This window comes from Beta vulgaris, chromosome 4 (assembly GCF_026745355.1).
Source record: "Beta vulgaris subsp. vulgaris cultivar EL10 chromosome 4, EL10.2, whole genome shotgun sequence".
NCBI lineage: Eukaryota > Viridiplantae > Streptophyta > Magnoliopsida > Caryophyllales > Amaranthaceae > Beta > Beta vulgaris.
In genome coordinates, this window is record NC_079205.1 from 53917745 (window position 1) to 53930407 (window position 12663).

The 12663-nt window shown below is 36.8% G+C and overlaps 1 protein-coding gene and 1 long non-coding RNA gene across 2 annotated transcripts; one reads left to right on the plus strand and one right to left on the minus strand.

The window, feature by feature from the left end:
• Window positions 1-3858: 3858 nt before the first annotated feature.
• On the minus strand, window positions 3859-4750 carry LOC130591004 (uncharacterized). The gene is made up of 2 exons (XR_008968883.1): window positions 4590-4750; window positions 3859-4316 (listed from the first exon to the last, which is right to left on the minus strand). It is a non-coding gene; the product is annotated as an uncharacterized LOC130591004 (long non-coding RNA).
• Window positions 4751-5322: 572 nt separating this feature from the next.
• Window positions 5323-12549, plus strand: LOC104890782 (protein LUTEIN DEFICIENT 5, chloroplastic). The gene is made up of 16 exons (XM_010676372.4): window positions 5323-5497; window positions 5630-5792; window positions 8380-8596; window positions 8696-8767; window positions 8871-8981; window positions 9164-9355; window positions 9438-9599; window positions 9683-9778; window positions 9856-9957; window positions 10264-10296; window positions 10456-10536; window positions 10611-10693; window positions 11128-11259; window positions 11345-11405; window positions 11489-11554; window positions 11997-12549. The coding sequence occupies exons 1-16, from the start codon at window positions 5368-5370 to the stop codon at window positions 12180-12182; spliced, it is 1887 nt and encodes a 628-aa protein (XP_010674674.1). The 5' UTR covers window positions 5323-5367; the 3' UTR covers window positions 12183-12549.
• The last annotated feature ends 114 nt before the right edge of the window (window positions 12550-12663 follow it).

Below are 12663 nucleotides of genomic sequence, written 5' to 3' on the forward strand. Positions count from 1 at the left end.
GTGGTCATATGGTGATTGGAGGATCGGTTGAGAATTTGCCGGCGAATGTGTTTGGGAGGGAGATGAAGGAGAAGGAGGGGAAGAAAGGGAAAGAAGGCGGTGGCAAGGTCGAGGTGGTAGTGGTGGCGTTGGGTCGCATCTGGTGTCGAGTTGGTGGTAGTGTCGGGTTAGTAGTGACGGTGGTGGTCTCAGAGAGGAGAGAGAAGGGTGGTGGCTAAGAGAGAGGGGTGGGTTGAGTTGAGGAGAGAGAGAGATGGGTGGTGGCTAAGAGAAAGGGGTGGGTTGAGTTGAGGAGAGAGAGATGGGTGGTGGCTATGAGAAAGGGGTGGGGGGCATAAAAAATGGTGGGAATTGTTAGTTTTAGGTTAGGATTAATCAGATTATTAGAGGTAGATTAATGTACATAACACAAGTTAGTAAGGGTAAAATGGTAAAATTATAAGGCAAAAGTTACTAAATAAGGAAAAAAATAACAATGTATCATCTATTTTGAAACACCCCAAAATAGACAATGTCCCATCTATTTTGAAACGGAGGAAGTAAAAGAAACTTTTTACAATACAAGGAAAACTATTGTGGATTGTGCAAGAGATTATATTTATAGTGAGATATTGCACCATCTCAAAAAGATAAGCTTTGTGTTTTATCATGTTGAGTGAGAAAGAAATCAGGTAGATTATTGGTAAAGTGGGTAATGGGTTTAATATACTTTCTTTAAAAAGTGGGTCTAATTTATAATTTATAATTTATAATTTATATATGGAAGAAATGATGTGAATATAAGAAGTTGCATGGATCTACCAATATTTAATTTGGACAAATGAATATTTCTATTTATGAATTAAAGCAATCTCGTTTCCTTATTTTAAAAAATAAATTATTAAGACATACACACTTTTTAAGATGAATCAACTACATATTGTTTGAGATCATCAATCTATTTAATTATCATTTGATATTTTATTTTAGAACTTTTTATCTTTTTAAATTACATTTAATACATAAAAGTTAAATAATCAAAGCTTTTTCGATCCATTTGATGGGACTTCTTGTGTCCCTATCCTTTCTTCTATCATATATTAGCAAGATATTTATAACTTAACTAGTTCGAAATTTAAATACTTCTTCCATTTTTTTTACTTGTAACACTTTTTTTTAATCAACTCTAATGTAAAATTTGGGTAGGCTAGAGGAAAAAAAAAAGAGGGCTCATGTGATTGGAGAGAGATAGAGAAAAAGGAAAAACAAAAGTAAAAAATATTGCAAGTAATTAATTATTTCCCTTTTAGAAAAGTATTGTAAGTAAAGAAAACGGAGGAAGTACTTTAAATTTTTCAGCTATACAAAATTCTTGAAACGATGAATTTTACATTGAACTAGAACTTGATTTATCTTGTCGCCAAAAGTTTTATGACTAAAAAACAATTGGGTAATAAAGATGGTAGAATTTTTTTTATTAGTGAATACTTGTCACATGATTGTATGTATGAGTGGATTAAGGCCCCGTTTGGTAGGGCGTAAAACGTTTTCCCGGAAAACAGTTTTCCTTCATTTTCAGTTTTACATTGTTTGGTTGGTAAAAGAGTGTAAAATCATTTTCCCTTGGGGTAAAATTACTCTCCCAATGATGGAAAACCATTTTCCTTTCAAAATGAAGGGAAAATTGTTTTCCTTATCTCTCTTGTACACTTTTCTCACTACCTCCTTACTTTCCCTTTCATTTTCCTTTCATTTCATCATTTTCCTTACATGAAACCAAACAACGGAAAACTAATTTTGGAATTGTGTTTTCCATTATAAATTGTTTTCCATGAAAATCATTTTACACTGAAAATGTTTTACGCCCTACCAAACGGAGCCTAAGAGAGTTGCGATATAATTGTTGGTACTAAAATAAAGTTTAAGAAAAAGTTTAAAATTATGAACATGACTTTTCTCCATTTTTTTTATTAATACTTTGTTATGACTAATTTTGCTATTAAAGTGGTCATACTAATATATGATATTGTGAGTTTGTGATCTGGTGGTTTTGAAGCTTTTAGCTAAGCAGCTAGTATTGATGCTCACATACATTCATTTTTTTGAGAGACAATGTTGATTAAATTATGTCTATGGACATTACTCTATGTTATTTGCTAAAAAGAGGATAATTTGTACCAAATATAACGTATCGACAATGCTATCTAGTGGCTAAATGGCAAATCCAATATCGGAGACTCTTCTTTGTTTCTTTTCCTTGATGGCATTAAACAAACGTGTGTTGGGTAGGGATGGCATTGGGGAGGGTCTGTGTTGGGTTCAACTGGACCCAGATCAAGACCCATTCAGTTTTCACAGGCACAGACCCGCCTCAGATCCGTTGGGTTCAGATTTTTCAGACCCATACCCAGATTCGCTGGGTCTAGCGAGTCCATGGGTCCTAAATGAGTCCTTCTTAGTTTTAAGTTTTCATCATATTTTTGAATATATGTAATTAAAAATTTTCAGCCTAATATATATAGGTTCTTGTATCCATGGTTAAAACATTCTCTAAATAAAATTTTAAGAATTAACTCATAAAATATTAAAATGTTACAACGTATAAAGTTACATGTCTTAGTGGAGTTACAACACTGACGAGTTCACAAAATCACAACTCATAAAAATTTTAGAGTTTAGGTTAAAAAAAAACTTCTAATATGTAAATGCGTCCGCGGGGCGGGTCTGGGTCTAGCATATGTGGACCCGGACCCAGTCCCGACCATACTCCTCGGGACCCAGACCCATTGAGTCTTAAATTTCTGGACCCAGACCCTTATAAATGGATTAGGTCCAAGCGGGTCTGGGTCGGGTCCAGGACTCATTGCCATCCCTAGTGTTGAGTTGATTATTTTCTTCTGTGTCATGTTAGGCGGGGTGAAAAACTGTACCATAGCACATTTTAGTAGCTAGATGAATAGTGAATTCGTAATTAGTGTGTATTGTGTACAAATTTAATTCCCCAAGTTTGATTTCTTTGGCGGAACTTTGATATGTATTAATAAAAGTAAAAAATTTATATAAATTTGGTCTACATTAAATCAGTATGGATCTAATGCTAATTCATGTGATTTATGAAAAAAGGTCACTATATAAAAAATATATATAAAAAATATGAGTAAATATAGATTGTTAAGTTTGACTATGTGAAAAAAAAAAAAAAGGTCACTATGTCACAAAGTAAAAGTTTCATTATGATAAACTAATGTGAGAAAAATGGACTATATTTAAATATAAAAAAAAGTCACTATGATAGATAGTAATTATATAAGGTTAGTATATAGAAAAAAAAAAGGGTCATTATGTTAATAAGTGGCTTTGGTCCACAATAATATTATCGTGGATCAGGTCCACGCACGACTAACTCTTAATAAAATTCCCTATCCTTTTTTCATCAAAAAAAATAACATATTGAAAATGCTATTTAATACTTTCTAATTTTTTGCTCTTGATGGTTGAAATCACGGAATATGGTAATAGTAGAGCCAAAATTTGACGGTAAAATATTTCTCCTATTATCTAATTCGCATAATTACATCTCATCAAATAAGATATAAATTTTCCCTAAAAAAATATCATATAAATTAATAAACAATTAATACTCAAGGTCTGTTCTCCCCTTTTTATTTTCAGTTCAGTTCAATTCAATTTAATCCAGTTCAGTTAATCTCCAATTATCATTTCTATTACTTATAATTTAATTCAGTCCAGTCCAGTTCAATTCAGTTCAATTCAATTCAATTCAATTACAATCAATTCAATTCAGTTGCAATCAGTTCGGTTCAATTCCATTAACAAGTCTCAAATAACAAAACACAAAGAATCAATATAAACCACTCATTAACCCAAATGGCACATGATGAATTGTTAATTGCCAAAAACTAAAGAAATCCACATTAAAAGTTGAGCTTTCTTGGAAACCATTACCTACACTAATCCAAACACAATTTGTACAAAAATATCCAAAACAATCCACTTTATTAACTCATTTGCTAAATCACGCCCTAAAATTTCCTGGTAACGCCCTGTATTTGTATAAAATACTGTATTTTTGTATTTTTCATTTCTTTTTATCATTTTCTCTTTCCTCACTTCCCCTCCTTCCACACCATCACCTTCATGCCCCTCCACCACCACCAACACTACCACCTCTTATAATGTTTTTTTTTTAAAAAAAAAGGAAAAAAAAAAAAACAAACAAGTTGACAAAGCTCACAACTGCTGCCGCACCTCCACCGCCGCACCACCACCGCCGCACCTCCGTCGCCACAAAACTTGAATGGAGAAAGAGGTTGTGCCTGTCAAAAGTTGTCAAAAATTAGCAATGCTTATCAAATTTAACAAGGAATACTTTTTGGTGAGAAATTGTTCGTACATGTAACAATTAAAACTATTCCATTATGAGTTCATACATCTATACGCTCGATTGATTTTAACTGAATCAAGTGCAAGCTTATTTATCTAACCAAAAGTTAGCCAAATAGCCCTACTGCTTCATATATTGAATTCCATGCTATGCGAAGAAGATATACATTGGGTAATTATTACTTAATTATAATTAGAAAACTTACGGCATAACAAGAGCACTCATCAGCGCAATGGCATCACCAGCACCACCGACACAGCACCACACAATCTTCTCCTCTGTTTTATTCCTATTCTAAATTTTTTTTAAAAAAATATAGGTAGGCGTCCACCATGGACGCGCCACCACCGGTGGAGGCGCCCATGGCAGGCGCTCCACCACATGGTGAGGCGCCTGCCATGGGCGCCTCCACCGGTGGTGGGGCGTCCATGGTGGACGCCTCCTTTTTTTGAATTTTTTTAAAAAAAATTAAGGGAGGCGTCCACCATGGACGCCCCACCACCGGTGGAGGCGCCCATGGCAGACGCCTCACCATGTGGTGGAGCGCCTGCCATGGGCGCCTCCACCGGTGGTGGGGCGTCCATGGTGGACGCCCCTTAATTTTTTTTAAAAAAAAATCACCGTAAATTGAAAAATAAAACAGAGGGGGTGATGGTGGAGTATGCGGTGGTGGTATGTCGGGGTAGGTGTTCCGGTGGTGGTGGTGCAGTCGTGTTCCCGCGGTGGTGCGGAGGTGGTTGTGTGGTGGCACCGGTGTATAGTGGTTGGTGGAAGAAGATGGGAGAGAAAGGGGAGGAAGAAGGGTAAAAAATCTGAAAAAAATAGGAAGTGAGTCAAGGGGAGGAGAGAGAAAAAATACAAGTATATAAATACGGTATAAAAATATCGTATTTAGGGCGTTACTATGAAATTCTAGGACGGTGTTTAGCAAAGCCCTTTATTAATGGAGTACATTTCTTTGTTGTTGTTTGCTCTCAAGTTCCATGGCTCCCCACGTATCAGCTCTCCAACCCCTTTCTTTCTCACCCAATCCTCTCAATCTTCAACTCAAAACGCTTCGTTTCAACTCCATCAAATTCTCAACTCCTTCATATTCATCTAACTCACTATATGGTAAAACAATTTTCTTTTCTTTTACAAAAAAATTGATTTTTTTTTCTGCTCAATTTACCCCTGAATTTCGTTGTTGAGTCTTAAAAATGAATTTTGTCTTGTGGGTTTTATTTTTTCCTGAAATTATTGCAGGTGGATGTAAATGGAGCTTGATTACTTGTTCTTCCTTAAATGGGTCTGGACCCGACCCGAATGATGATGGAGTGAAGAGCATTGATGAGCTTCTTGAGGAGAAAAGGCGCGCAGAATTGTCTGCTCGGATTGCTTCTGGGGAATTCACAGTTAAACAATCAAGGTAATGAACTAATGATTAATCACCCACTAATTTTACTGTCTTTATCTTTAAATTGTTGTTACTGGGTTTTTGTTCATACATTGTGGAAATGTAGGTTTTCAGAACTTTTTTTGAGGTGTTTTTGACTGTTAATTGTTGCATTTTAGAATAATTTATGGAGATGTTTGTTGTACTTGTTCGATTAGTTCTGGTTGCTATGTACTGTATATGGACTATGGTAAAACATCTCCTTAGAGGCTAGAGCTATGGGAGAAATCTAATCAATAATTTAGTACAATGAAGGTTGTTTTTGATGCATAGTATGAATCACATCGGACGTAAAGTTAGAGTTGTGAAGGCCATAGTGGTGATGGCAGTATCAATTATGTTTTCACTAATGTGTACAAAAAGGATGTTTTGCCTTTACAAACAAAACATTTCGTGGGGGTGCTGTGCAATCACTTTCAATTAGCTGGGGTTCGTTGTGCCGTGGAATGGGAATTCTATTTGTAGTGGAAAGGTGTTCCAATATCTTTTAAACAATGCATTCAATTGTATTTGGATATGCTTTATTAAGTGGGGTGTCTAATTATCAGAAACACACAATACATTCTTAATAACTCACTATGTATAGTATTTTTTTTGTGAGTAGTGACTGAGAATACTAGCATGTTGCATAGTTTGTTACAGATTTCATGGAAGGGGTGCTATGTGGAATTACTAGGAAGTTAAATAAAGCTGTAATCAAGAGCAAGCAAATTGAGTGTAACAAAAATGAGGGAAGCATGTAAAGGGGATCATTCTAAATAGTAGGGAGAGAAACTCGTCCCTAGAGAGAATCCTCTTCTTGAAAGTGGAAATGTTACAAGTGAGTTGAGATCATTCAATCTATCAATACAAACTAATTTCTCTAGTATTGCCTAATTTTTCTCTTATTATCTTCTTCATTTCTTATTCTTTTTCTTTCTCTGAGAGGTTGAATTTTTAACAGATGTGATGGTGGTAGACTGGTAGTGAAATAGCTAATAGACTCCCCATCAATAGGCGCACTTCTTAAGATTGAAATACCCATTTACTTCACACACATTAGCCACTGTGTTCACGGAGAAAGAGTAGATTTCATGGTTTCCCATTTTCTATTGGCTCAGACAGGGACAAGGTTTGCATGAGCGTGTTTTGGAAAGAATTGTCTAGGCTTCAGATAACTAGTCTTAATAGAAGTACAGCATACCAGTTACCACCGCCAGTCGAATGGCCAGACGCGGTGGTGAATAATAGTACTGGAATCTTCCTGAGGTGCTTTATCGATGGAAAGCCAAGAGCATGGGAAATTTAGCTTTCATGGGCTGAAAATTGGTAGAATACTTCCACCCATGTTGCAAGTTGCAAGTTGCAAGTTGCAACACATTGTCGAGGCACTGTGTGGAAGGGACCCTTCACACTTCGATTTGAGAAGCGAAGTGTTGCTGTATCTACCCTTGGTGGAGCAGTTGGTGAAGACAGATATTTGTGCTGGATGATCTTAAGGCTGATTTGGTAAGAGCTCAGCCAAGGATTAAGGTCTAAGAATACTAAAGAGAAGAGAGTGACAGTATAAAGTGGCGGATATGGTCTACATCAAGCTGCAGCCCTGTAGACAACATTTCTTGGCAAGGAGACCTTTTTGACAAACTTTTTGTGCTAGATACTATGCACCGTTTTAGATGATACAATCAAAGACTGCTGTAAGAAGAGCTCCTGTGGCTGGCAATATCTGACTTTGTCCTAGAAGCTGAACCAGAGCCCATACTTGTGGTCAGTAAATGCGGAGGGTGAGACCATGGAGGTGGAAGTACTGACCGGGTAAAGGGTACCATCTGAATCTGAAGCTACTTGGAAAGACTACAATGTCTGGATCAACCTTTTCTTGTTTTCCACTCTGAGAACGAGGTGGCAATTTGGATATGGTGTCATGCAAAGAACCAGCCTACACCACCCGTCCTATTTCTTACGCAAGATTCAAGGAGGTGGCCCGGGGCTGCCAAGTAATGAAGCTAATTTTGTTACAGATACAAGGGAAGAGTAGTGTGGGTTATCACGAGGGAGTTAGTTAGAGGTTTAAAACTATAGTGGAGGGCAAGCAAGGTGTGATGTAGTGAATTATATGTAGTAGAGAGAAATATCCATCCTTGGACAGACCCACATCTTGAAAGTGGGCAAGTTATATTGAGCTAGGTCATTCTTATCTAACAATACAATCTGATTCTCCTTGTTGCTAAATCTCCTCTTAATTTTCTATTTGCTGTATGAGAATGCCAACTTCCTCATGTGCTTTTTAAAATTTCTAAGTAGCATGCTTTTTGATAGTCTTTTCAACAAGTAATATAAAACTAGGAAGGTTTTCTCAACAAAGAAGTCCTCCACTTGAGATTTATGTTTCTATTTCTTCTTCTTTTGATACCTTTGGCGATTTTATAAAGTATGACTATGAAAAGAATAGTTTTTTTTTTTTCCTTTTCGTTTACGCTGCTGCCAATGCTGATTATTTATAAAATACCAGTTTGATCTTGTAGGTAAATTAGACTATGTAGTTGACCTCATAACTTGCTTTGCTTTCTCTTTGCTACAGCCTTCCTATGAAATTGAGGAACAATCTGTCAAAAATAGGAATTCCTACACCATTTCTGGATTTTGCATTCAGACCTTTTGAAGAATATGAGAAATATTCTCAGATTCCCGTAGCAAAAGGACAAATAGCAGCTATTCAGAGCGAGGCCTTCTTTTTGCCTTTGTATGAGCTCTATCTCACTTATGGTGGAATATTCAGGCTGGTTTTTGGGCCAAAGGTTGGTTTTGATTCTTTTTAAATTGATCTACAATTTTGCATGAATGAGATGTATCGGCACATATATTATGTCCATATCATCATTTTGTTATCATTGCAGGCGTTTCTTATTGTTTCTGATCCTACAATCGTAAAGCATATCTTGAAGGACAACTCTAAGGCTTACTCTAAGGTATGGAATTTGACTATTGTTGCATTTCTTGCTTTCTTTAGCCATCATTACACATGAGATGCAATACTCTTTAGACCTATTTTGATTCTGATTCCTTGATCAGGGTATCTTGGCAGAAATTCTAGATTTTGTGATGGGGAAGGGACTCATCCCTGCTGATGGGGAGATTTGGCGCATCCGGAGACGTGCTATAGTCCCTGCATTACATCAGAAGGTAGTATTGTCGACAACATCAGGATCATCTCTTACTCTAGTTATTTTTCTTTTTTGGGACAGATCTCTTTCCGCATTGATATGAGTGTTATTTTCTCCTTCTAAATGCAACTTGACATTGACATGTTTCTCTAAAGTAGATGCGGTGGCTTGTAAGACTTGACGCTGCTTTTCCTTTTTCAGTTTGTGACTAAAATGATCGACCTCTTTAGCCAAGCTACTGATAGGGTTTGCAAAAAGCTAGACACCGCCGCATCAACTGGACAAGCAGTAGAAATGGAATCACTTTTTTCACATCTAACACTAGATATTATTGGAAAAGCAGTGTTTAATTATGATTTTGATTCTTTGTCCAACGATACTGGAATTGTTGAGGTATGTTGAGCACCTTCTAAATCTAAAAAAGCCTGACCTTCTCACTTTAGATTATATAGCCTCATATCATTCTCTAGACCAGGCTGTTTATACTGTTTTGAGAGAGGCAGAAAACCGAAGTACTGCACCAATACCTGTCTGGGAAATACCCATATGGAAGGATGTATCCCCTAGACTGAAAAAAGTGAATGCAGCACTCAAGTTGATCAATGATACACTTGATGATCTGATAGCAATCTGCAAGGTAAATGCTGCATGCTTTTTACGTCTGTGCTTTATGTAATTTAATAGTGGTTGCTAAGTATTTCTTCACAAATATACATGCAGAGGATGGTAGAAGAGGAGGAGCTGCAATTCCACGAGGAATATATGAATGAACAAGACCCTAGTATTCTACATTTTCTTTTGGCATCAGGAGATGATGTAAGGAAATTTTTATGTATCGTGGGATTGTTTCTCTCTAGGCCAATTGAATAAAGCCTTTTTTGTCCTCTATGTAGGTTTCTAGCAAGCAACTTCGTGATGACTTAATGACACTCCTAATTGCTGGTCATGAAACATCTGCAGCAGTACTAACATGGACTTTCTATCTCCTCTCTCAGGTTTTTAGCTATCAATCTCTGTTATCACAGTGCCCACTTCATTTGATATACTATCTCGTACATTTGTTTCAGTTGCAGACTGTCTTCTGTATGATTTCTCCTTGGGTTTCCCTGTCTCTTAGCAAAGACATAATTTGGAGAATGTAAATTGTAAACTGATTCTTGTACCCAAATGGTCAAATATACCTGCAGCGAATCTTGAATTAAACTAGCTTGCTGCTTGTTACTGTCTACAATTTTTGCTGCTTGATGTGTATGATCTGCAAGCTTTCCTGAATGTAACAATATTTCACTTATTCCCTACAGAACCCAGGAGTAATGTCAAAGCTTCAAAATGAGGTAACTTGAATTATCTTCTAGGGAGCTTTAGTTACAAATCTTCCGGGTTTTAGACCATACCCAAAGTATTGCATATTTCCTTCAAAGTACTGCGTATTTCCATATTTCCTTCAAAGTATTGCAGCTACTTATAGCTATGCGAATGTGCACCTTGATTAGGTTGATACAGTTTTGGGAGATAGGTTTCCAACAATTCAAGATTTAAAGAACCTTAAATACACAGGTCGAGTGATAAGCGAAGTAAGAGTACTTCTCTTTATTCTTTAATTGTCTTTGGTTTCATTACCTTATGTTTTGTTGTATATTGCCTTCAGTCTTTGAGGCTTTACCCACAACCACCTGTCTTAATTCGTCGTTCTATTGAAGAGGACACGCTTGGACCATACCCAATCAGAAAGTAAGATTCCTTTTTATATAATTTTGAGTTCATTCTTTGAAATTATAATATCACTTGATCAAGGGAATTCATTGGAATTTTTTGTGAATTGTTGAACTGTAAATTCATTGAGGATTTAAGTTAGAGATGGAACAAAGTTGAACATTTTCCTTCGGAATCATCTGGGAGTTTACTTGCTTCACTTATCAGTTCCACTTAGATATAGACTCTTCATGTGTAGTTGGCTCAAGGGGCAAGCTGCTTCCAATGTCCAAGCACCTATATACTGTTTATCTGAACCAGACTTGTTCCGAAACTGTGTGTGGAATATCTTCGATGAAATAAACATCAGAAACTGTTGGAGTAAAATTTAACATTATAATTTTCTGGGTTTGTTTGCTTCTCTGGACGACTTGGTATGAAAAATTATAAGAATATATTTCTTCTCTTCACAGAGGTGAAGATATTTTCATATCCATTTGGAACCTTCATCGTAGCCCAAGTCTTTGGGAGGATGCAGACAAATTCAATCCTGAAAGGTGGCCACTGGACGGGCCTGCACCAAATGAGACTAACCAAAGCTTCAGGTATCTTTTCTGTATGTTCACTGACCTCTGAGAAGCAAAGTTCATCTTGTCACTTGGCTAATCCTTTTTTCGTTTGCGATTTAAGATATCTGCCATTTGGTGGAGGTCAGCGGAAGTGTATAGGAGACATGTTTGCTTCTTACGAGGTAATGACCCTGACAAAAGGCTGTTCAATTTCACTCAGTTAAGATCAAATTTGACCCATAATGAATTGCTCTCGCTTGTGCAGAATGTAGTAGCACTAGCCATGCTTGTTCAACGATTTGACTTTGAGCTGGATCCCGAAGCTCCACCTGTAAGGCATCTTTATTTTACCTACATATTAAAACAGGTTCATTTTGACTGATTAACTGACCTTTGAAATCATTCTAGGTAAGGTATAGAATGTCTCCAGGATGTTTAGTCTTAGTCCTGGCTTCTAATCATTGGCAGACTAAAGATTTTAATTTCAGATGTAACTTTTAGGTTTTGGGTCAATTGAGGTTGCAAAATCAACAATCAAGACATTTCTTCTATTTTTTGTGGCTCATAGAAAAGGTAGCTAAAACCTTTGTTTTAATAGAAAATTTGGGTTGGGACACTGTTCCCTCGATGTAAGTCCCTTACTAGTTCGAACCTTGAAACATCATTCCGACCTTTGTGTGGCTAAAAGTGATCAGTGTAAAAGTTTTCCCTCTGGCGTGAATTAAACTAGTGGCTGGATAATATGAGTAGTTTTCTGATCCATGTGTTTGCAGGTGAAGATGACCACAGGAGCAACCATCCACACAACAAATGGGCTTATGATGAAGGTGAGGCAACGAACAAGACATCCAGTTAAACCCACAATCCCTATTGTGGAGACTGCTCCTGCCAGCATTGCTGAAGCTGCTATGTCTATAGATCAAAAAGGGCAACTTTCCACTGCTCCTGCACAGAACTAGAATAAAGAGGCATAAGAGAAAAAGGCAACCTTTTCTTTGGACTCGCATGGCATGCTTATCTTCCAACACAAGTAAGAATCAACCTTGTCCTTCATCTGCTTCAATTTGAGCTATGGTGCAATCAAAGTGCTAAAAATCGAGTAGGGGAGGTTCGCAAGCCCGTGATTGAAATTGTTGGCTGATTATGTTGTAAATTGTGTTTCTTTTTTTAGATTACTGTGAAGGTACGAGTAATTACAAATGAAACTCTCACAGGAAAATTACAAAAAAAAAAAAAGAAACTCGGTAATTCCATGTGCCAATATAGTAATAGATATGATTCTATTGAAAAAAATCTTAATTCAGTTATGTAAATTTTTGCCGACTATTGATGTTTCACAGCTCAATTTGACATTTTATATACTGGAACATTTGCAAGCAGGAGAATTGCGCAACATTTAAACCGCCCGTCATATCAGGTATCACTTGCATGAGGCTAAAT

Bases quoted from the DNA above. Each gene is read 5' to 3' on its own strand.
- LOC104890782 (XM_010676372.4), top strand. From the start codon at position 5,368: ATGGCTCCCCACGTATCAGCTCTCCAACCCCTTTCTTTCTCACCCAAT. The intron at 9,600-9,682 runs GTAAATGCTGCA...ATATACATGCAG, and splicing joins ATCTGATAGCAATCTGCAAG to AGGATGGTAGAAGAGGAGGA. The intron at 11,260-11,344 runs GTATCTTTTCTG...TTGCGATTTAAG, and splicing joins GAGACTAACCAAAGCTTCAG to ATATCTGCCATTTGGTGGAG.